This window comes from Cottoperca gobio, chromosome 7 (genome assembly GCF_900634415.1).
Source record: "Cottoperca gobio chromosome 7, fCotGob3.1, whole genome shotgun sequence".
NCBI classification, from domain to species: Eukaryota; Metazoa; Chordata; class Actinopteri; order Perciformes; family Bovichtidae; genus Cottoperca; species Cottoperca gobio.
This window is the reverse complement of record NC_041361.1, coordinates 13740348-13765982: the sequence shown is the minus strand read 5'-3', so window position 1 is coordinate 13765982 and position 25635 is coordinate 13740348. Positions and strand designations below refer to the sequence as shown.

General features: G+C 39.7%; 1 protein-coding gene and 1 long non-coding RNA gene across 6 annotated transcripts in view; one reads left to right on the top strand and one right to left on the bottom strand.

Moving 5' to 3' along the window:
- LOC115010420 (kazrin-like) overlaps positions 1-23588 on the bottom strand; it is a 157654-nt gene extending 134066 nt beyond the window's left edge. For 3 of the 5 annotated variants that reach the window (XR_003832468.1, XR_003832469.1, XM_029434948.1), the window contains exons 1-2: positions 23423-23588; positions 4718-4875 (exon numbers count right to left, since the gene is read on the bottom strand). Coding sequence is in view for 3 of the 5 variants with exons in the window: in XM_029434948.1 (XP_029290808.1) it covers positions 4718-4875; positions 23423-23498 (234 nt within the window). In the remaining 2 variants the exon portion in view is untranslated. The remainder of the gene's footprint in view (positions 1-4717; positions 4876-23422) is intronic. The other 2 variants (XM_029434947.1, XM_029434949.1) reach the window with 2 other exon arrangements.
- Positions 17331-24328, top strand: LOC115010422 (uncharacterized). The gene is made up of 3 exons (XR_003832470.1): positions 17331-17805; positions 22690-22754; positions 23409-24328. It is a non-coding gene; the product is annotated as an uncharacterized LOC115010422 (long non-coding RNA).
- The last annotated feature ends 1307 nt before the right edge of the window (positions 24329-25635 follow it).

The following is a 25635-nucleotide window of genomic DNA, read 5'->3' as shown; positions in this document are numbered from 1 at the left end:
GAGATTTATGGTCAACTAGCTCAATATGTTTTCTGAATAACAAAAAGGAATAAACCAAATAAAGTGGCAACCAATTTCATTTGATCACGGCACAAAAACTAATCTGTTGCAATTTCAGTACTTATTGTACCGATATCGTACATGATTAAAAACGGATTTGGGGGAAAATTATAAATCACATAGTGTTATCAAAGTATCCAAATCATCCATGTGTCGTTTTTTCCAGTGCCCCATGCTAAGTCTAGGATACCACTTGAGCAACATAGATTTTTTTAAACTTCTTGCACTTTTAATTATTCGGCATTATTTCAGCCAAATACGAGACACAATATTCAACATTGTTTAAAACATTGTGTTTACTGGAGCCTTAGCTACAATTATTATTATTATTATTATTATTATTATTATTATTAATATGTTTCCAATTTAAAAAGAATGCTAACCACCTACATATGTGTGTCTAGATTAAAATGTTTCATTTTGTTATTAAACTGATCATTTGGATTTGCCAGTTCTTGTGTTTTCTTGGGGATTTGAGTAATCAGGGAATTTGTCATTTGGACGTGGCATTAAACTGTCAAAACTACATTGTGAGAAATGTTCATGAACATTAATGAATAAACTTTTAAAAATATCATGGATGCAAGTTATTTATCCAAGCATCAAATGTCTAGACAGCACATTTCCAGGTTTGTAACATTTCCAGGTTTTCCATGACCACAGAAACCCCCAAATTACTACCGTATTTTCCGCACTATAGAGCGCACTGGATTATAAGGCGCACTGTCAATGAATGGTCTATTTTCAATTTTTTTTCATATATAAAACGCACCGGACTATAAGGCGCATTAAGCGAAACAAAACAGTCAGATAAATCAGTCAGTCAAACTTTATTAAATGTGTTCACAATAACTCTCAACATTGTTCAGTTGTAACACGTAAAATACAACACAATACACTCTTATTCTTATACTATAAGAATAACTATATAAATATATAATATAATATAATATAATAACTACCGGTATACTTATTTCAGTTCATTCCTCGTCCACAAATCCCTCAAATTCTTCATCTTCAGTGTCCGAGTTTAACAGTTCGGCGATTACGGCATCCAGCATGCCCGGTTCCCTCTCGTCATTATCCGAGTCAGTGTCGTTGCTGTTACCTGGCAGTTCAGTGATGATTCCGGCCTTCGTGAAAGCTCGGACCACAGTTGAGACTGATACCTTAGCCCAGGCATCCACGATCCATTGGCAGATAGTAGCGTAAGTCGCCCGGCGCTGTCTCCCTGTCTTGGTGAATGTGTGTTCGCCTTCTATCATCCACTGCTCCCACGCAGCTCGCAGTTTAACTTTGAACGACCTGTTGACACCAATATCTAGCGGCTGGAGTACTTTAGTTAATCCACCCGGAATGATGGCAAGCTCCGAATTAGTTTGCTTCACTTTGTTTTTGACAACATCGGTGAGATGGGCGCGCATGGAGTCGCAGATCAATAGGGACGGAGATTTGTGGAAAAAGCCATCCGGTCTCTTGACGTAAATTTCTTTCAGCCACTCACTCATCTTTTCCTCGTCCATCCAGCCCTTCGGGTTAGCTTTGATGATGACGCCGGCTGGAAACTTTTCTTTTGGCAAAGTCTTCCTCTTAAAAATGACCATGGGTGGAAGTTTCTGGCCATTAGCCTGGCAACCGAGAACTATAGTGAAGGATGACTTCTCGTTCCCTGTGGTGCGTATAGACACCGTTCTGGTCCCTGTTTTCTCCACGGTGCGGTTCACGGGGATATCAAAGGTGAGGGGAACCTCGTCCATGTTGGTGATGTGCTCTGGCCGGATCTTTTTTTCAGTGATCTTGTTTTTGCAGTATGCGCGGAAAGTGGCCATCTTTTCTTCGTAATCTTTTGGCAGTTGCTGCGAGACGGTAGTTCGTGTGCGGATGGAGAGATTACGTCTTTTCATAAAACGAAAGCACCAAGAAGGAACGCCTCGAAAGTCATTGATATTCATGTCCCGTGCTAACGCTGTTGCCTTCAGTCGAATAGAGACGGTAGAGACGCTTCTACCCGCTGCTCTCTGTTCAATAACCCACTGTTCAATGTTGTCCTCTAACTCTGGCCATCTCGCTTTGTTCCCTCGGAAACTCTGTGTGGTCTTCTTTACCTGGCGCAGGTCATCTTCTTGCTTCCTCCACTTCCGTACCATTGATTCATTGATGTTCAATTCTCTCGCAGCTGCTCTATTCCCATGTTCTGCTGCGTGACTGATAGCCTTGAGCTTGAAGTCCGCGTCGTAGGCGTGTCTCTTGACCGGTGCCATTTTGGGGTCCTTATACACACACACACACACACTATATATATTATGGTGAAGCACAGTATGTATTACTCCGCGACGCGGACTACGGTAGCCGTAATGCTGCAAGCGGTGCGGCTTTGTAGTTTACCAAAGTCGTACTAAAGCATTTTGACAGAGCGCCGTGTACCACACAAAATCGCTTCGAGATCAGTAAACACAACCAGAATTAATCCATATATAAGGCGCTGCGGATTATAAGGCGCACTGTCGCTTTTTGAGAAAATTAAAGGCTTTTAAGTGCGCCTTATAGTGCGGAAAATACGGTATATATTTAATTATCTTATATTTTGGACATGAATGTTATCTCTTCTGCCATCACCATCTGGTACACACTACAGGTTGAACCTGACAAAACACACACACAAACACACACACACACTGACAGTCACTTGCTTTATGACATTTCCTATGACATAAATAAAGTGCTGACAGAACGAGAAGCACCTGGACTATGAGTAAAGTAATAAGACAGAGCCTGCTGTGTTGTTCAAACAAAGATGGCTACCTGTCTTTTAGAGGAAATGAGAGATAAAGTGATAAAGTAAAAAAATAAGGAGAAAGGAGCGTTCAATGTCAGTCAGCAGTCACTTAGTCTCTACGTCTCCTGTCTTGGCGTTGCGGTGGATTTTCCTTGAGCTTTGAGCATTAAACACGCTTTTTAGCTTCACAAAGAAGTAGACAAAACACTGAGAATCATAGGGACATAAATGCTAAGTAGGTACGTTGTTAGGATCTGTGTAACCCAGTTTAGTTTTGTATAAAAGATAGCATATAAAAATGGATAACCAGGAAGCACTTAAAGCTTTGCAACCTTGTTGTGGATTAGAGTTCAAGAGTATTTTTATTTAGCATCTGTTACATTGTGGATCATAGTACAGTACATTCTTTCAGTATAAATGAATTTGTGTGAAGAAATACAAATGAAACAGTAACAAATCAACACAACAAGCTTACGCTCATTAAAGCGCAAACAGCTCAATCACACTATTGACACTGCCACTTCAACTGGCTGCATCCTCCCTCTCGTAATTGGAGCTCATAGGAATCCAGCCTCTCATCAACCTCCTCACTAAGGTGAAACCATCAGCAAGAACATGAGCGCAGCAAAAGGATAAGAATGGAGGGAGTGAGATGTAGGAGCGAGGCTGCCAATAATGTCATGTCTCCATCATCTCTATTGGACGCAACAATAGTGGTTCAGAAAATTCATTTATTAACTAAAGTTGCCACGCTAGAAGTCCACAAACACCAATCCTCAAACATTCATTTTAAGCACACGAGAGTCAACTCTGAATAACCCCCCTGGTGGCAAGAAAAACACATTAGCTGTTAGAATACTTTCTAACACTTTTTTCTGTTCAGGGAATCTGTCATCACACTGAGAGAATTTAAGTGGCAATTGACTCTGATGGAGGAACTGTAACCTTGTTGTTGCGCCCCTATTACACAAAGTCAATATTTTCATTTCATCTGAGGCCCTTTGCCGGAGCTGCTCTGAAATAGCATTCTGTGTCTTCACAAACAATTTGCACTGGTGCAAAATGAAGCATGAAGTCTACTCCTACACGACAAGTCTGCCAGGTATTGGCACAAACTAGGGGGTTCTCTGTTGTGATTTCACAAATTCAAGTGTCTTTTTTTGACCTTAGTTCTCCAAAATGGAATTATCCGGCAATATATAAAGTGGATTACGTACGACTTCACTGCATTGCACATTTGGTCTGCAACTAATGATTCTTTTCTAATTATGTTTTAATATTCATCAAGCACTTAATCATTTAGTCTAGTATTTAAAAAGCAAATCTGAGAAGCTGGAACGAGCAGCTGACCTGAATCATTCATCAAGTATCTGAATTGTTTTTGAGTGCCTGGACATTTTACCGTTATAAATGCTGGTGTGACCAACCAGTAGAGTTGGGTATTGTTTGGATTTGAACTATTCTGTTTTTGCTCGTCGATAGATTGCGATTGTTTGAGGGGGTCAAAAACAGGTCACATGCTTATTTCACATAATCCTTTTGTGAGTTATGTGTTAAAAGGGCGTACGAGGTCTCATATCGATCGCAGGCCCATAAATCAAAATCGTATTGTGTGGTTGTCCAAAGAATCGCTATAATGTTGTCTCGTGATGAAACTTGTGATTTACACCACTAGTGCAAAGCGAGTAGTTGAGCGTAAGAGATAGAGATTCTCCATGCACAGCCAGTAATACCAGCCACCCTTTAACTCCCAGGTGAAGTCAGACCTGGGGAGCTGAATCCCCCAACTTGTCTCTTACAACCATTTTGTCAGTGATGAGTCCGTCTTTCTCTAGCTCCTCCTGCCTTCTTGTGAGCCAATGCATGTACTGTTTCTTGTACCTGAGCATCCACGAGGAGGTGCCTCATCAGGGTCATGGACTTCTGCAGTGGCTCCTTCTCTGGAGGAGTAAAGACAGGCGGCTCCTGCTCCAGGGGCTTGGGTCCAGTCACCATGAAGTTTGCAATCTGGTCATTGAGGCTGTTTAGAGACTGCACAGCTAGAAGGAGACACAACAATAAAAAGTCAGTTAACATACATAGCATTGGTTTGATTTGAATTTTAAGGTAATTAAAATATCAGCCATTAATCTGGTGAATTACAAAGGACAGTTAAAAAGCAAAAAAAATTAAAGCTTTTTATATGGCCTCTGTATCAGAGTGCAGGCAGGCTTAAGTGCATCATAAAATGCTTTCAATACCAGAGCGCCATTACACACACGCATCTCTTCTTCCTTTGTGGATGTATTGTCAGTCTCTTTCTGAGCAGGAACAACAGAGATAGCACAGTGGAAGAACGATGTTTTCTACTGTCACACTGTCACTGACTTTCTCTGTCAACGCCCTTTCTGGTCCAGAATGTTCCATGTCGGCCTGAGAGCCATCCTGTTTTTGTTTCCCTGTTCTTGCCCTTGTGTCCCTGGCAAACCTCTCCTTCCAGGTTTCCTCTCCAGCAAAGCTTAAACATTTTTTTTTTTTTTTTTAAAGCCAGCTCTACTGCATTTCCTCCTTCTCACACACTCCCTCACACTCACACACACACAGACTTCCTCAACCCTCTTCCATTCACCATTATTCCCTTATGTCTTTGAAAGGTCACCACAACTATTTCCGAGGCCACCCACATGGTGGAAATGTTGGATAAATGAAAGAGTGGGAGAAAGACCAATTTCCATATTTGTGTGTCTTTTCAGCAAAGTATCTTTTGTATTTTTCATGAGCTGCTACACTAACCCCTAATGTCTCATTACCCATCTTTCCAGCGTTTTGCTAAAACCTCAAGCTTACAGCTTTGTCAGTTATAAAAGGGAGACAGAGGTGCAGTGATCAAGGATCGACCTTCTTTCAAGAGGTCATCTGATAGACTCTGAAGCATTAAATCTTGTGTTCTGCTGGAATAATGCACTGGCACATGTCTGCCAAATTAGGAAATCCAACCTAGTAAATCCTAGAGTAGGATGATTTTAGACCTAGAATCTGGATAGGGTCTTTTCAGGATGTAAAGCCTCTTTCACACACACAAAAGCCCACGCAAAAAACAAAAACAAAAAGAGCGAGAGCATAGATTAATGTGTTACATAACCAAAGAAAATCTTTCACCGTAGCTGACATTTCCAAGAAAACAAGCTTTGAGTAGGAAATGTGACAAGTCGGCACCAAAGGCGGCAGAGATAAGAAGAGAGAAAGGGGGCAGAAGAGGAAGAGTGTGTCCCCTCGCGGTGAGAGTTGAGCAGACCAGATGTTTGAATACGTGAGTGAGCTGGTTGTCGCTCGAGTTCACAGACACTCCAGCCAGTTCACCGCTCTAAACACAGGGCAACACTTCATGGACTACAGTAAGCTGGTGCGTGTTCTTACACATCTCTTCTTGTGGTTGATTCAAAAAGGCCACATTTTCTCTTCCTGATACTTTCAGCATATTTATCCTATAGTGGTAACCAGCTGTATGGAGCCTCTTCAGATTTCAGCTGCTTACTCTTGGTGCCATCTACTGTCCAACTACTGAACCTGCAGGCACTCACAAGCTGTGTTACATTCATCAAAGTGTTGCTTCCCCACTCATGTTTTTAAATGGGGTGAGCAAAACATTAGAAACTCCTGGAGCTGAAACAATTAGTCTATTAATCGATTAATTAGTCGACAGATAATTAATCTGCAACTATTTGTTTTCATTTTTAAACGCCAAAAATTCACTTCACTTGTATAATTGGTATACTTGAATTCCAAAGCATTCTTCTAGTTGAGCAAAACAAGCATTTTGAAGAATGGCTTTTGAAAAATGTGATGCTGTTTTTCACTGTGGTCGTATAGAGCAAACAATATTATTTAGTCCAGTTCAACAACCTGGAAACTACAAACTCAATAATAAACATATAGTTAAATGAACACCTCTTTGACATCTACAATGAACATTATTGTCTTTGTGAAGGTAGAACTTATGGCTGAGCTGTTGCATTTGATTGCATTATATTTTACAGGTTGGCCTAATAAAGCGGCCACTGAGCGCATGTCATACATTTAAATATATCTTACAGTTTGAGCAGGTTATCCATTTATTTACTGCATGGGAAATGAAAAGGCTTCATTGTTGTATGAATGATGAAATCATTATAAAAACTAACACATTTGACAAATTGCTACTGTAGTTTAAACATCATTGATAAAATTAGAATTCATAGCCATTGATCATAAAAGCTACACTCTGCACATTAATCAATATAGATATTTGGCTGCAGTACGATGTGCACACACACACACACACACACACACACACACACACACACACACACACACACACACACACACACACACACACACACACACACACACACACACACACACACACACACACACACACACACACCCCCTGTATATTCAACATCAAATATTGATTGTCCAGTTTCCAATACTGTGATCATTAAGCATTTAAAGCAACAAAGCACAACTAAATGGTTTGAAAGCATCACACATCATTTCAGAGACAAGCTATTAACCAGCACACAACCAACACTTTTCTAAAAAGATGTTTCATCCATGCGTCTCAGCAATCTTCATCTGCAAACTGAAATAGATTTCCCCTACAGCTCGCCTTCAGCAAATCTGAAAGCTGTTGAAAAAGAGGCAGGTATGGAAGTGAGAAGGAAAAAGAAAGATAAAATTGCAGTAGTTCTGTTACAATTGATGCAAAGAAAAAGAAAAATGTCAACCCTCACACTTTCTGTCATCTCTTTCTTTCTTCCCATTAGTGTCTCGCCAGCATAGGCACATTTCAAAGTGCCTTACATGTCTTTCTATGGAGCAGGAGCAGCACAACAATAAGGACGCGAGGCCAAAGTGGCACCCCGTCAGGCCTTTATTGCTTCAGTGGGGAGAACTCTGGGTACCAGGGGAAATAACATCACTACCGATGAAAAATGTTTGACAAAAAAAATGTATGCAGCAAACCTAATAGGATAAGGTGCAGCAGGCAGGCTAAAGTCAAGATAAAAGGGGCTTATTTCATGGGAATTGTTCGCAGCACACATGAAATCTTGGAGAAACGTTGAGAAATATGGAGAGAGATGAGCCAAAATCCATTTCTGAGGTTTCTGTTGTCAGACTTGCATTTGCTGCTATTCACTGAGCTGTACAAGGTCGTACTCACCCAAGTTCAAATGAAGAACTTGGATGAGCCAAGCCAGCTAGTTTGTGTACGCAGTATGTGAAGTAGTGTACAGTTGTAGTTGTACATTTAAACTGTTAATTGTGTTGATTAACTAAAATGCATTTTGGAAGAAGGGACATTTTACTCCCTATGTTAGAAAGTAGTGTATGTTTAAGTTCAGATTGTGAATTAATGCTTTAATGCTTAATGTTGATCCCTGATAATGCTACATTGTGGGCAGCTAGTTAGCATTAGCTGTTAGCAGTCCTGCTTGGCTAAATAATGGAGTTAATAGCCAACGGAGCAGATATTGCATTGAGTTCAATTATGATGCGTTCAAACTTTATTCAGTAAAAGGTAGTATTGGGTGATGGTAAAAATATAACATTATCATGATGTGCTAAAAACTTAATCTTGTAAAATGTAGTTTTTAGTGAGAAACTTGAATAAATATAGTTGTTTGAATGAGATGTTTCCACAGCAATGTAAAATAGATATTAGAGAAGGAATTATGAACAGTTTAAGCAAATATTATGAAATATTTATTTCCTCATTATTTAAATTGTCTCACTTTCTTGTCATCGTTGAGAGTTGCACATGCATAGTACTGATAACCGCTAATGAAAAAAACTATGGGGCAAGTTAGTAATTGTTTTAGGTTTCGGTACTGAAGGTCTATTCATTACATCTCTCAAAGATGGTATTGTTTATAATAATGTGTAGCTTAATTTGTCCTATGATTGATTAATTACTTATATCCAAGCAGGTTTTTTCTTTCTCTCCTTTGAGACTTGTAAAGAAAAGCCAGTATAATTAATAAAATTAACTTAAGAGTTCATTCACTCAGTATTCATCAATGAGAGTGGGCAACATACCATGTTTAATTATTATTATTATTATTTTAATTGCTCACTGTTTTCTGCCACAGACACATTATTATTTAGTTTGGCCTGTTTTTTTTGGGGTTTTTTTATCTTTTTTTGCATCAACGTATCCAATAGCCACATTATGGGGTTGAATTCCAGCCAGGGACGTCTCCTTTAGTGTTCATTAAGGTGAAACAAATGAACTGGAACCCTGGTACATGTGGGCATAATTAAATACAGTTTGCACTTCTAAAACATCTGGCATATTGAACAGATGGGCTATAAAGGCTTTAAAGATAAAAAGAAATCCATATTCAAGTATGTGTGAAATCATAAATTACATCATTAACATAATATTGGTTTTAGGCAAACTGTTCGGCTCTGAAGCTCTGAAACAGAAAGAGCAGAAGATATACTTGCAAATTTGTAGGTTTTATTGATTTAAACATTTGACCAAGACCACGACTCTGAAGCGGCTGCAGACGAGTGACTGAAGACATGAAGGCTGGAAACAATATGCAAAGGATCAAATGGTTAAAACTGACCAGAGGTGAGTTATGTTGAAATCAGAGACATCAGTACTGACCTAAGTGGAGTAGTTAGTGAATCATTTTACACCATAGATTTTAATAAAAGGAAATGCAGCATCCAAAAGCATTTCGACAGAGTAAATGATCTGGCTTGGTGGTAGTGCTATACAACACTGCCCCCTAATGATCACAATAAAACACCACCGTACTGGCGTACTGCTCATCTGTGTTGTTTACAGCTCTCCTGTTGAAACGCTCCCAGACACCGCAATCTTTACATTTCTATCAATTTTAAGCCTGTTAGAGTGAAAATCTATAACCTGATAGGAATGTGATGTGTTCATGCTTAGCTATGTCTCATGAGGGTACGTTCAACACCGCCTTAAATTATGTTATAACGGCTCGACATATAATGTGTGATCAGATGATGTTTGAAGTGTTTTCAGAAGTTCTCTGGGTTTCGAATGTGAAGACTGGTGGGAAATCTGAAGGCGGGCCATCAAAAGGAAACAAATACTGTCACTGAAAACTAGACACAATAAGCATCGTCATACAATATGCATTAATACTGTTGTCCCCCAAAGAGATACATGAATAAAAACTAATTTAAAAAACTAAATATTTCAGCAAGCAAACAGACCTCATGCACCAGTGATTGAAATGTCTCCCATTCCTTTCCTGATAGGAATGTTTATGCAGGTTTTCCTTGAGGGTAACAATCTTGTGATGCTGTAATAAACTTGACTTGACCACCTGGCAGAAAGGTTACTGTCACCTGTCAAAGCATGTACTATATTCTGAGCCATTAAGGCCGCACATGCCCACACTCTACATTGTGATCAAATGAATTAAATTGATTATTAGTCTATCAACAATTTGTATAAATGATGAATCGTTAAAGTCTTATATCAAGCAAAAAAGTGAATTATCTCCTGGATCCATTTTCTCAAATGCAAACATTTGTCTCAACTCCATTTATAAATTGGTAATATATTTAGTTTTTTTTATCTGTGGGCGTGACAGTAGGCTAATGATGGGCATTGATCAAGATGAATAATAATAATAATAATATGTGCAGCCCTATTCTGCATGCAGCACGGCCCAGAACTGAATTCAACGATCCTGAATAGATCACAGGTGCACACACCATAAACAGGTTGCACATACAACATGCATGTTTACAGGAATGTACACAAATGCACATAATGCCACCGAAATTCCCCCCTACAGTCCCAGCCCAGCATTCACATGCTGACGATAAAGAACAGGAACATAAATCATTGGCTGGGTGGAGCTGAACTCCGGGGGTTCTGTAGCTGTGAAGCAGAGAGCAGCCAGCAAGACGCTCATCTCTGCAGAGCTCATTAAACTCCTCTAATCGTATCTGTTACCGCTGTAATGGGCGGAATAAAGAGAGAAGCAGAAATGGGATGTGGTTTCTTGGAGGTGGTTAGCTGTGCACTTAAAAATGGTTTGTCTATGTGTGTATATCTCTGTGTGTGTTTGCCCGTGATAGAAAATCCGTCGCTGGCTCACCATATCTGTCTATTTCTCCCTCCAGCAGAGAATGCATCCCCCTCCATTTTCCCCCCTTCTGTTTCTGCTGAGCTTTACATGTTCCCTTATTCTCTCTGCCCTCATTCTTGTGTTTTTCTGCTGCAGTTGTAACAACATCCTCAATTGTTGACTGGATTACAGAGCAGCTTGAGCTTGTACTCTATTTCAGCAAGAGAGATAGAATAATACAAAAAAGTATCTGATGTCTGGGCACAAAGGGGCCGCAGCTGCAACATAATTGGGCTAATGTTGTTTGAACATTAACTTCATTTCTTAATAATGTAGCCTCGTAAACACTGTCGGCTCATAAACAGACTCTGGGCTCTTAAGTTAACAGGAAAAGCTTCATGTCTAATGCTTTGTTGTCTCTGGTCAATTTTGATTTTGGTCACAGCCGACACAAAGCAACAGGAAGGATTCAATACACCCCACCACCAAAGTCTAAATGAGATTAAACTACTGACTCAAAATAGCCGGGCTTTTATGCCTTGAGAACATTTGGGGAGTCTTTTCAGAGACACTGGGTGGCCTGAGCGTGTGCTGTTCTCAGCGCTTCTCTGAACTTTTAGAACTGTCTTTGTAGATGCTGTCAAAGTTTGGATCTAGGCCAAGTATCTAGAGGCGGAGGAATCTTTGCCTGCGTTTGCTGTGAAAACAGACTTTCATTTGTTTATTAAATCTGCCCGACTATGAAGATTAAATGTGGATCCCAGGACAAACAACTCCAACTGAAGTTCAAAGTTGAACTTCCGAGCACTCCGCGAACATCTCTCATCCACGAAGCAGGATGTTTTAATGCGGCACTTTTATTTTCTCTGCAACGCGGTGTGAATTTTAAAAGACAAAAAATGCTCTCGCTGTGAAATGATTTCAACGGTCTTTAACAGGATTATGTCGTTTCTCTGAACTTACGGATGAGCAGTTAATGGTGAATGCTGAAAGCATTAGCAAAAACATTACAGTAAATGAAAGCAGAGGAAATTTGAGTCAGACGAGAAAAACTGGCCTTAATATTTTTATGGTTTTAGATAAAACTGAAAAAACCTACTCCCACACAACCTCTCCTCTCTTCCCCTTTTGATGTTTGGAAATGTAATATTCATGCAAGTCTTTTCAGTGGCGAAGGTGTTGGTCAGTGAAAATGATGCTGTGAATAGGAAGTATGGCAGTCTGTAATGTGAGTTGACATATGCCGTAGCACAGCTTCTCAAACTACACTTGAGAAGTCTGTATACTGGCACCAGCAGAGAGAAAAGGGGGGGGGGGGGGGGGGGGGCATGAATCACACTTGACAAGACCATTTCCTTTCATTGTCATCCCTGCTGATTTGGCTGTGAGGGCTGGAAGCCGTTGTCAAAACATAAACAAGAGGGATTACATGTATAATGAACGTCCCCTCTGTCAGGGTGTTGTGTTTAAGTTCAAACTGAATGTTGCGTTTCCTCGGGAAACTTTCATTTAATGAAAACGCTTCGATGGACCTGTGCCTTATTAAATGCGACTTGAATGGTTGCAGAGCACTAACAACTCGAGGAAATGCTCATTAAATTGCTGTGTTATATTTCTGTGTCTTGCAGAGTTACCTACAAAGAAATGATCAAGATGAACAAGTGCGTCGATGATCTAGTGATGGCAGGGAAAGCGTTTTGCAACTGTAAAGGGTTGGTTCTTGCCTGCGGTAAGAAAATAGACGTTTTGTCTACTCTTGTGGTATCTAGTCATGCAGAGAGATTTGGTTTTATTTGCCCAGGTTTAGGAAACTTTACATTACATAAAACACCTACAGATTGTTGAGTGTTGAGATATGGACAGTTGAAAATAAAATAAATAATAACTTGCCAGTGCTTCCTGGTGTGTAAATGATGTAATGATGACACGGTTTCTAAATGACCTAAAACATACCATAGGCATTTCTTTTACGCAATACTTGTAACTTTATAGCTGCGACAATTTGATTATTATTTGAATTTGTGAATCAACAGAAAGGTAGTTGTGGTTCAATGTCTTTAATGTGAGTAGTTCATGTTTTTATTTTTTAAATGATAATAAACCAAATATGTACAGTATATGGGTTGGGACTGTTGGTTGGACAAAAACAAGCAATTTAAAGACATCAGATTGTTCCTCTGGGAAATGGTGATGGGACATTTTCTCAGGTTTTATCGTTTTACAATTCATTTATGAATCCAGAAGATAATTGGCAGATGCAACCCTATATTACCTTGTGGCTGACACCGATTGATACATCTGAAATAAACTAAAATCAGCTGGTGACATCGTCCATGCCAATGCGTGGGTTGGGCTCTAGTCTGGAGACTCATAGGTAGAAAATCATTGAAAAACAGATATTGTTGATATTGGCAAAAAAAAACCTTCTCAGACTCAGAAATTGTGAAACTGTTTTTGGCTTCAGCAGAAATATTGTTTTAAGGTAATTTTGTAATTATTAAGGTAATCCTGCTTTTAAAGAATGCATTGGTTGACTACATTGCATATTGTATGTTCTGGGTGGGATGACAGATTAATAAGCAGATATGCTTTTTATGACTGGAAAAGAAAGTGGCTCTCCTATTGACTTTGTCCTATCAATGTGGCTCTCATGTAAAAAAAAATAGTGAAGACCACTGGTGTAGCGCAATAAACTAAATTTCATTCATTTCTATTTTATTGGGGGACTAATATCTCAAAACCTGGACAAATTACACCAAAAGTAAGCGCATGATAATAGGCGAAGAATTATTTTTTTTATACTAAATGCCCCTTTAAAAAGGAAAAGGTAGACATTTTGGAAAATATGCTTTGGTTTCTGTCCAAATTAAACAGGACGTTTCCAGTCTGTATGCTAAGCTAAGTTAGCCCATTGCTGGCTGTAGCGCCATACTTAGCGTACGGACACGAGTGGTTTCGATCTTCCCACATAACTCTCGGCAAGAAAACAAATAAGTGTATGTCCCAAACTATTTCTTAAAGGTTGCTTTAAAGTCAATATAATATGTCACATTAAAGAATAATTTTACACATTTACATTCCAGAAATACCATTTCTTACATGTTTGAAGTGGCTTCTTTGCAGTTGCATCAACACTCCCCAAACTGTTGACCTGACTGATCTTTGGGGTCAGCTCAGTATAACAGCTCAGGGTGGTTTTGTATCCCGCTGCGCTGTTCCATCCGAACACATCAACCAGAGCGAGTTTACTCCCCGAGGCAGCGGGGGCTCTGATAATTACAGTGGAAGGTGAGATGTTAAGCCTCTTCACACATCCGGAGAATGAAAAATACTCCTCTAACCTTGCTTAGATGATATAGTGCACTTTCTCTTTATCTATTTGTCTGAGAACCTGCAACTGACGCATGATAAAAAACTATTCAATTAGACCTAAATAAATACTCTGCTTTTAATAGATGTTTAACATTTGATGAGCATCATTTCTCTATCCATAATGCTATTCTCATTAATTCATTAATTATTGACAACTGGGATTCTATCTTCTTTCTCTCTCATTGTTTTTAATCAAGCTAAAGTAAGTATGGGGAGTTTCTAGGAGATACTGTGTGACAGAGGATTAAAAAAAGAGAACTTGCACTATCAAAATATTGTATATATGTTATGCTTATTGAATGTACATCAAGAGGCAAAAGCATTCAGCCCCTTTCACTCATCCCTCATTTCTCAACACACTGATATAAGGGTGGCATACAATACAATACAATATGTCTACCATGGTGAATTCAATATTTTAGCATAATTTTTGAGTGCATGCATTTCAATTTTCATTTGTGACTGAAGTTTAATTCACCGTGCTCTGCATTAACTTTTAGAGATTTATTACAATTCTTTGTTTTACTGGCTGGATTTGCTGCAAATATTTTACATGTCAAAAGCATCTGAGAAGGAAAGTATGAAGTAAGGTATGTGCCCAAGAAAGAAAGCTCATTGTAGCTAGAGACTGTTCTGTTAGTGGTTATTATCAAACTACTCAGTGTGGTTGGATATTTTCTTGGATAATTATTACCACAAGTGAGCTACAAAAGTCCCCCCCTCGTGTTCTCAAAGTCACAGCAGGCGCTATTGCTTTACTTCAAATGTGCAATGTGTGTCATTCAGTTATTCAGTTTCTTACTCAAAAGCCACAGCATTTAAATGAATCCTCAAACTGGATAAAAGCATGACTTGCCTGCAATCACTGCTGCTTACATCACTTATTAAATGTAATCCAGTCTTCCAGAGAACACAAGTTTTCACTAAGCTTCTTTTAACAGATGTCAGTGTATTTGATCCTCATAATAATATTACGTTATACTATCATTTATTTCTTCACAAGATGTATCGTTGCACAAAAAATAAAAATGAAGTCAAAGTACCCACTCAACCTAAATATCCATAATGGAACATAAATAAGTAAAAGTGCTTTATTATACAACAGTAGGAATTTAGAATAGTTTATATTTCCAGCAATTTAAACTTGGGAAAAGACTGCTTTCACATACCTATCGACAAAATCGAACACGCACACATGCAGAGGAAAACATGAACTCCAGCTTCGCTACCCTTCATCTCTGCAGGGTCCATCTCAGATATAGGATATGAGAGCTGTTTCTCAATTCAGGGGCTGCAGCCTTTGGAGGACGCATTTGTAGACCGATTACGTCACAGCGGCCGTGACAGGGATGTCCCATTTCAGCGACTCCTTCAAATGTGGCCGATAAATGCGGCCTTCTTTTCCCGGATTTGGAGGATACATCTGATGTCTCCTTCACGGCCTCACGTATCCCAAGATTGATTGCGCGCCCAGAGAAGTTTTTTTCAGTTTCACTCGCTCGAATAGCTAACGATACTAATGTTATAAAATCAAAGGACCTTATAACATCAAATGTTCGCTAAAATGATAGGTTAAGTTACGGGACGTTAACTATAACCGTATATCTTATACATCTATATATCTTAACGGTTATAAGCTATAACTGTCAACCTTAAACAAGGTTTAAGGTTAAACTAGCGGCTAGGAGCTGCTGTACGATGCAGCTTGGCAAGTAAGCCTTTGAAAGCAATATATGTGTACTTATTTTGCAACTTAATCTCTTTTTGTTTAGTGGTGCAATAAACTTGTTCTAACATTTTGTTTTGTTTTAGGGAAAAGGAGACGAGAGGGAGGAGAGCAAGGAGAGCAGGGAGAGGATGGACAGACTCTTCTCTGCTGGAGAAACTTGTTGACAAATGAAGTGTAAATTAATTTAAATTAATTTTATATATATATATATATATATATATATATATATATATAATGAATATATTGTGTATTTAATTTACATGAACTATAAATGCAAATGAATGAAAACTTAATTGATTTCAAGGTTCAAGAAGGATTTATTTTGTACTTATGATTTATTAATTTAGAAAAGGGATTATTTAATTTAGAAAACTACCTATCAATTAATGGAAATGCATGATCGAACAAAGAAAAATGATTATTATAAACAGAAAAATATTATAAAACAATATAACATTTAGAGTATATACAGATAAAGTTTGCTGCTGGGCTGGTCTCTCCTGATGCATCATCTGGGGGGTCTCCAGAGTGTGTATGAGATGCCCCTCCACTGTCTAAAATACATTATGTCCGATGATAAAGCATATCTTCAATCAAGAGTGAAAATAAAAAGATAAAGGTATTATCTCTGGTTCCGTTCTCTGGGGAAAAAAGCTAAAGTAAGCCGTCAACTGCGCGTGATAACTTGTTAGAGTTGCTAGGCGACGGGAGCGGCAAAATGTAGAGGCGTGAACAGCTGGTGACGTACCAGGAAGTCCCCCGTAGACCGGACAGTCTCATGTTGTAGACCGCTCGGTTCAGCCTTCAGGCCGCAGCCCCTGAATTGAGAAACAGCTGAGGTTTCCATCGACCACTGACCATTACTCGCAGTGGAAACCCCCTTTCCCATAAAGCCTGTATGGAAATAATTATGTTTTTCAAAACAAAAGCATACATGTTTTATGTCTAGTGCAAAAATAAAGCTGCAATTTATATATAGGCAAAGCCTCACTCAAAAAGCACCTCTATACATCAAAACAGGATTTAAATCAGCGGCACGATGCTCTGTACGTTACACACATGTTAATGATTCACCACACACCTGTTGGTGACTGATAAATCACAAGACAATGCTGTTATCTCCATCTAAATTCATCAGTCTGCCTCCTCTATTGAGACTGGATGACACTAATTAGCAAACTCGATCATCGAGCTCCACAAACTGATGTACTGTTAATTAAACCAACAATAAACATTAGCTAGCACAAAACACTTTGTAGTAGAGCAAGCAGTCTTACCTTTTCTCTCCCCTTGTACTGAAACATACATCCCTATAGTACACTCTGTGCACAGTTGTAACTCCCACAAAGACCAGACTCATCTTGGTATTATTATAAATTCATCCTTTGTAAGCCAAACATCCCAACTTGGAAGATGGGCGCTCACCAGTTAAAGTTAGCTGCTAACGCTAACTGTTAGCCAGAGCGGATGCAGATGCTAGCAGGCTAACGTTAGCTAGCATCTAAATCGCGGTCAATCTCTCGTTGCTTTCATCCTTAAAATATCTGCTTTCACCAACCTCACGGGGGATTGTTGTAGTTGCCTATTTCATCACTTGCTGCTTTTGTTTTTTTACATAGTTTTTCCACTCATTTGGGTTTGGTTAGCCGCTGGCGCAATGTGAAATTATTTTTAAATGATTGGAATCAGTGAAACTGAAACACCGGCGGCTCTCGGCTCATTCGAGTGATAACGGTGCCAACGTGCGGCGGGAGGCGCGTATGGACCATAAACCTTACACAATGGTATGTACTCAGCTAAAATACTAAGAAGAACATTAATAAATACAGTGAATTGCTATGCAGTGCTCACATCACTAGAAAACTACTTTTACCTTTAAAATTCCACAAAAATATCCCTGTTATGCAACCTTTTTTGTTGGGACTATTTCTTTGGTAGGAAGTAGTTCAACAATCAACCCTTCACAGTCAGGTCTCCTGTTATTCGGTTGACCTCTTCATCAAGTACATTTAGGAGCATTTATGTCTCAAAATAAAGCAAAGAATTGAAAAACTTTCTTTCATGAATTATGACATTTGTGGAAAGCTCTGTGTGAAGCTGTAATGTCCTTGAAGGTGTGTTAAGGTTTTATTATAGCTCTGAATTTCCGCACACTGCAGTAGGCCCTACCACCACGCAGTATCAAACATGTTATCTTGTTATAGGTTGTATTGCACTGTAGATAAATCAACAGTCTAAAGTGTTTTTATTACATGGCTTTCTGGTCCTATATCACCTGGAAATGCTCTGGAGACGAAAACTATTTTAAACACACTGTATTCAGAATGACCCCCAGATGTGACCCAATGTGCTAACACACAAAGTTTATCTTAGAAAGGTGGTTCAGCAGAGAGGACAATTAGGATGAGGCAGAAGATATGCAGAGACATTGCCTGGTGGCCCTCACTCTGTTTTAAATCAGGCTCCTCTGGCAGCGTGCTCATTCATCTGAAGGTTAATGGAAGTTGGAGATGTCCAATTCTAAGCACAGGGGCGAGTAGAAGGGGGTGCATTGTAAATTTGTGTCAGGTGTCCCATGGTCCGCCGCTTAAACTTAAATGACTGCCTTGACAGCAGTTTTCCTCTGTGAAGAGTTTTGAATAATACTCTTGGAAGGTGTCTGTTATAGAAACCCTTCCCAGAACATCTTGACACAAAGTGTTTTGCTGCCTTTGAGGAAACATTTAAGGAATGTCATCGCTTACGTACATGGAATTCAAAAACGTTATTTGCATAGTTCATAGTTTTGGCTGGGTGGACGCAGTGGCAAGCTCTATATTCCACATGTGATTCTGATGTGATTTAGCTTCACAGATGGCAATACCATGGTTTCTAACTCATGTGAGGAAGAGTAGGTCCACTGGTGCGGACGAATGACCAGCATTCATCTGTGATTGACCGCTTAATAACAGGTCTGGACATAAAGTACATCAGGGCACGCTACATAATCATAATCTCTTTCTTTTTCTCCGGTTTTGTTATTTACTTACGTTTGGGGAAATACTTTTACTGTTAATCCAGACCACAGATCCTGTGATGAAAATAAATTCCCAAGACAAACCGAAACTACAATTGAAGTCACAATAATATCATCAAAGTTATGCTGCAAAAGCCAAAATACTGCAGAGAAGGCTCTGTAAAAACACCATATCTTTACTGCTGTATGTTTGTGAGCATCAGGTGCAACATTATTCATTCTCTTTGTAGACAAAATGCATCACATGCATGCACATAAAACACACTACTATCAGAGTGTGGTAACCCTGAGAGTCTGCAGCAAAGTACTGCACAGCGTGTTTTTGACATTAATAAGGAGTCGTGATTGTGGGCTCTGTCGGTGCCTGAATTATTTTCACATTTTACCCTCACTGACTGAGAATGTGTGAGATCATTATTATGTGATAAGCCCTCTCCTGTGGCTTAATGTCTCCAATTAGGTAACATGAATTAATTGTGATCCAAGAAATTGATCGTATCAATGCAAAGGTCATGTAGAGACACAGTTAGAATGGCGTTTCATTCTCACCAATCAACAGTTTCCTTTAGCGCAAACTAAATGAAAAATTAAATAAAGCCCCAATCCGTGACTCCACGTGAAAAAAATAAATGATGTTACCTTGCTGAGTGCACACACTTACTGTACCGGCAAACCTCTTGCAACGTGACTCCTTCTACATGATTAGCAACACCAGGAGCATGAAGCTAATCTCTTACTGCAGGAAAGCCCACCGGGTAAAGAGGTGTGAGGAATCTGTGAGTGTGCTGGAACCATAACACAAGTGGAAGCAGGAGAGGAATTAATCACTTCAAAGAAGACCTAAATATGTTCTACACCTGCAGTGGTCACATATTAAAACTTCAAATCACGTTCACCTCTCCTGAGCAGGGATTTACCAATGGTTTATTGAAGTATTAAGGGAGTATTCAAGGCTAAAGTGATGGATAAGAGAGGAAACAGTCTTCAACTGCTAAACTGAAAATGTATCAGTGACAATTAATTCATTATAGTTTCACACATTCACACATATGCTCTGTTCTTAACATGGGTTCAAAGAATAAGCAAAGTTATTCATCTTAACATATTATAGTGTGAGACTATACGAAGTAATGTACTAAGTGTTAAAACGCAACACAATGCACAAGAGAGGAAAGCAAAAATAGTTAAAATTAGTGTTGGACATTAATCCTTTTACATGCTGATTGACTGACGGGTTGATATTGGAATGTGGGCCAAGAGGCAATAGCAGACATGAGAAAACAGGAAGCTTTCGTTCGAACTGAATAACAGCCAGGAGGTGAGTTTTGAGTGGCAGAAATCTCAGTTCCTGGTGAAGTGATACTATTGACCAACATCCCTATCAACAGCCTACAGATATGTTTCAAATAGTGTTGTGCTATTGAGCAGTAAGCTCTTACTCATTGACTTATCAAGCAGACATTACTGCATTTAAGAAGTGTCTTTGATCCTTGAGGAACAAGATCTTATCATTTCAATTACAGGAAGACTTTGAGAGCACAATCATACACAAGAAGTAATGTGTAGGAACTTTCCCAGATAACTTGAACCATTTCAAAGCTAGGTAACTAAGTTGTCACGCTCTCCCAAAAAACGGGAGCATTTGCTGCTCAGGGATTTTTGACAACACATCACAACACATAACAAATCATAGCACCAGTGGGGAGTAAGAAAGTTGTATCAGGATTATGCACCTGGCACTGCAACGTGAAGCTGATTCATGAGAAGTCTGTCAAGTGTTTTTTCTGCCAGGGTACCACCAGAAGGTTGTTAATATTCAAGTCTTTGGGCATGTGCAACACTCGTGTAATGGGGTTTTTCTCTGCAATTCATGCAGGCCTTTGCATATAGCGGAGGGACTTCTGATCCAATGATGGGTGACAGCCAAAGATAACAAAAAAATCCCTCTATAATTACTGTTCAGATATTGCGAGCCAGCGCTACTGTGGATTAGTCTTCCAGCTGCTGTGTAACAGTATGTAAGGTTGTTGCTAAAAATAGAAGAAAAAAACATGCATCTCTTATCCCCCACCGCCTCCCCTCCCTCTTCTCTCCTTCCATCTCCCCTTCCCTTCCCTTCCCTTCTCTTGCACATCCGAAATTGCAGACATGCAGCACAAGCTTCAAAGAGCATAGATAACGTGGGGAGCGCAAGACTGTCTGTAATTCAGCACAACACATGCAATGATAATGTCATTTTCACAAGCAGAGAGTCTAATTCACATCGCGCTCTCACCTATGCTGTGAGTGATCAGTATGGGCATTGGAGGGGAGTCACTGTGAGCAGCACAGTTTGATTTCAAGTTGTCTTTAAGTTTTGTTTGAATGGAGGGAGAGCGACAGAGAAGGAACACTTTGAATCCCTTTGGGCATATGTGAAGCATACGTGGACCCAAGACTGAATTTTCAGCATGAGTTTTTTTCCCAGTGTGTGATAGTCTATAAACAAATTGCACAAAGAAAGCTTGATGTGCCGCCAAACATTTTAACAGTCATGTCTTTTCCCTTGATTATCCGCGGTGTTACACTGCCTGCTGAGTTCTCCACTCTTCCTGGATGTGAAGCGAGTAATTATTTCAATCTGTCAAATCAGGAAAACCTACCCAATCTAATTCATTCTGATTACAACTAAAGTCTCCAACAAACAGCAATAGTTAACTTAAAAGCAGAGCACCTCACAGAGGAGAAGTTCTATAAAAGTAGTCATTCAAAAACATTTCAATATGTCATTGAAAGATGTATAACTATTCCAATGCCGAGTAAGGCCAGGGATAGGTCACGTCTTTCATATTGCAAAACGGCAGCCTATTAGTTATTGATGAATGAGAGAATAAAATCCGAGCTCAACTCTATACAACAACAAAAGCTGAAGGTCCTACATCATAGCAACTGAACTGAGGGAATAAAAATCAATTTCTGTATCACAGTGGATGAACACGCCCATCAGATACAAGCGTGTATATACAATCATCTAAATCTGCAATAACAACTCACTATGTTCGCATCAGGTCAGCCAAATGGGTGCCATTTTCTGTTTTAGGAATTATGAGACACCTTGTTACAGGACATCTGAGGCAGATTGTGTCATGATGTGAGGTTTGATCCTGGAAAATAAATTGCTCAGGCATTCAATTCACACCGACACAAAGTCACATAATACAAATAATGCATATATGCACCCACATGAGCAGAGTTTGAATGTGGGCTGTGGGTGGCTGGCATCCATACGGCAGAGAATCCCTTCAAATATTGATAACATTTTTTAATGAATGCCATTTAAAGTACATAAGCATAATTATGAGCAAACATCAATTATTTTTTATTGCTAATTCACTCTTGGACGTAATTGCAAAGATGAAATCTACAAAAAGTCATTTGTAGTGTCGGTGCAGCATTAAATGAAGAAGCATTTGGGTTTTTTCATTGGTGAATTAGTGAATAAAATATGCAAATTCTCAGTTTACTGAGAATCCACACTGCATATTGATATTTCGTCGACCAGGTGGACAGACAATATGTACCTCTCTTATCAGTCTAAACAACAAACAAACCATATTATTTTGCTATTGTGCAAAATGATTGTATGTTAACTGTAAATCTTTTCTGCTGACAGCTTTTTAAACCTGTGGCATGTTGGGTCAGACGGAGATCAAAGGATTGTACCATACGCATGAAAAGGTAAGTTATGCTCCTGCAAACCCACACACACACACACACACTCATGTACAAGACAGGACACACACATTTCCACATCTCTCTTGTGCATGAGAGGAGCATCACAGTCTATCAACATTAACACATTTCAATGTCAAACTGCATTACTCCAGAAGTGATTCAATATTGGTGTAAACATCACAATATATTATGTAATGTTTTGCAGGAAAGATTTAGACCCATATATTTGAGAGAGCAATACTGCATAAAGTCATATGAAAAATAAATGTTTCAAAGTATTTACAAAACAGAGCAGACAGATTTGATGTATTAACAGCCCTTATAAAAGGATAGAAGAGTAACATGATTAAAATATTGAGAGGCCTGAATGATAAATTGCACCAAGAAGCTGCTTTAAGGGAAAAGTGATACTGTTTTGTTTTTTTATTCCTACTGTTTTTGGTGAAACTGGGACACATCTTCAACCGTTGCCTCCCTAAACATCTTCACTTTGCATACTATTATTGCTGTATTTGCTGTATATCATCAGAACAAAACACTATGTGTTAAGCATTAAAAACTAAAGAACAGTGGGAGGGAGCACCCATTATTGAAACGCTACACGCAGTCAACTTAATCAGGGTCAAGCAAGGCAAATTAAACTTTGATATTCTGCAGACTTTAACACTCACTGGCTTGCATGAGCTGGCCCTGCCGCCCGAACACCTGGGAGAAAGGGCTGCGGTTGCAGGTGAGCATCTCCTCCATGGCTGAACTCCTCTCGGAGGGGAAAGGTCCTTCCGTCTTCAGAAAGAGAAAGTGCACTGTGGGTCAGCCTCCGAGTGTGGAGAAGGTCGGCTGTTGCTCTGAAGCAATCCTCTCCTCTCACTCTCTTGCCTTTTGAAGCCACCTCACGACCTCTTCTGCACGCGTTCCCTACCGCCTCCCCGCTGACTGCAGATCGGTGCTGCGTCTCGCTGCCTCGGATGCCGTCAGAGATGCTTCTGCTCCTGAGCTGATGGGAGATCTGTGTTGGGGTGCTCTCAGCCTGCTCATTAGTGCTTCAGTGTGGCGCCGCTTCAGACAGAGAGCGCAGCAAACACAGCGTGAACAAAGCAAGAGAGAGAGAGAGGGAGGGAGAGGGAGCGATGAGAAGGAGAAGCCTGCTGCAGAGAGAAGACAGACTCTCTCCCCTGACGAAAGTGAGGATAGAGATGACTGTGTGTAAGTGTGTGTATAGCCAGTTCTAACACTAGCTGCTGCTGCTACTTTCTGGCTGTGGTTTCCTCTTTCTCTCTTATCCCCCTTCTTTTTAATCCTATCTGACTCCTCCGCCGTGAGTTGATGGGCATATACTATGTTGGGAAAGATGCACAACAGATAAGCATGACATCTGATTTTGGCAGAAAACTAATTTGTCAAGTTTTTTAGACTGCTGTCCAATATGTGCTGCAAGCAAATACCAGCGTACTCTCATTGTGTTCATTCAGTCGCATCCATATTAGATTGGAGCTTGGAAAACACAGAGAGGACTTGCAATTCCTTAAAAAAAAAAAGGAGCTAAACATGCACGTAAACTGAAAACGAACTGACAACCAGCCATGACTTTGTTGTTGCCAGCATGCACACACAATGGAAGCCAAATGCAGGTCTCATACTGGATTTTTGGTGTGCACCTCCACCCTTACTTGTTCTTCTCTTCTCTGTGATCTACTGTGTGTGTTTAATGCCTGGCTCCAAACCGAATTTCCTTCAGAATAATAGAGTTCGACTTATTTCTCCCTCTTCTCCTCCCCTTTCTTCCCTACTTCAGGTATTATCATCCAAATATAGACAGAGAAGACTGATCCTTCAGCTCTCTATCTCGCGCACACAAACAGGCAGGTGTATGCAGGTCTAATGCAGCACTTTACTTGTGCAGGCAAAAAAATATCCCATTTCCAAGTCCCGCTCAAAGCAAAACACGGATTCTGAACCAAAAACTCAACCGCGGACATGAAAATCAGTTCAAACTAAAGGGGCCAGTGGATCATTAAAAATGGATCGGCATCCTTTATTAATGTCCTCATTACCATGTCTGTTCTGCTCCTGAACAGCATGCAGAGAGGGAAGAGGAGACTTGTACAAAAGTATGTTATCCCAGTATCCTGTTTGCATTATAGTTTCCATCCAGTGCTGCTTTGAGAGGGTTGCTTACTTTTATAATGCCAGAGACGGGTTCGTCTTCCCTTTAGAACTCAGTGTTATATAAGTTATCAGAGGCAGCAAATTAAAAGGATATCTGCAAGCCTACGTATTTTCAAATATTTGACTTTTCGAGACTGTTCTGACTGCACACAAACATCCAACTAAAAAGTAGTAACTTAGTAGAACTTGGAAGAAGTTCAGTTGAATCATTAAACACAGTGACATCCTCATGATGCTGCCTCAAAGACACACCAGGAGCATCAACAGGAGGATGGGACTCATCTTTTGTTTATCTGTCTTCACCTGAAACGCTGTGATCCGGGCAGATCTCTATCATCTTTTCATGCACTGTTCACCCGCACATGCAAACTTAATCATCACCTTCACTTAAACTCATATTGCCTTTCCACAAGCCAGGTACAGGACAGACCTCCAACCCACCAAAAACAAATAACAAATCGTCTCACACTATATTACTGGTTTCTGATCGGCTTTAATATTGTTTGTCAAGCTTTCAATAAGGCTGACGAAATTAACGAGCAGGAGATCAAAAGCTTTTCCTCAGACTTCTGGGATCAATGTTTTTGTTTTTAAATCATCTCCGATCATGTGTCTTCACTCTTCATCGTAACTTCCTGTGAGAATTCAACATGGCCCTGGGCTAAGAGCTGAAGCTGTGTTGAGCATACAAATTGAGCCTCGCAGTTTGAAGTTATTG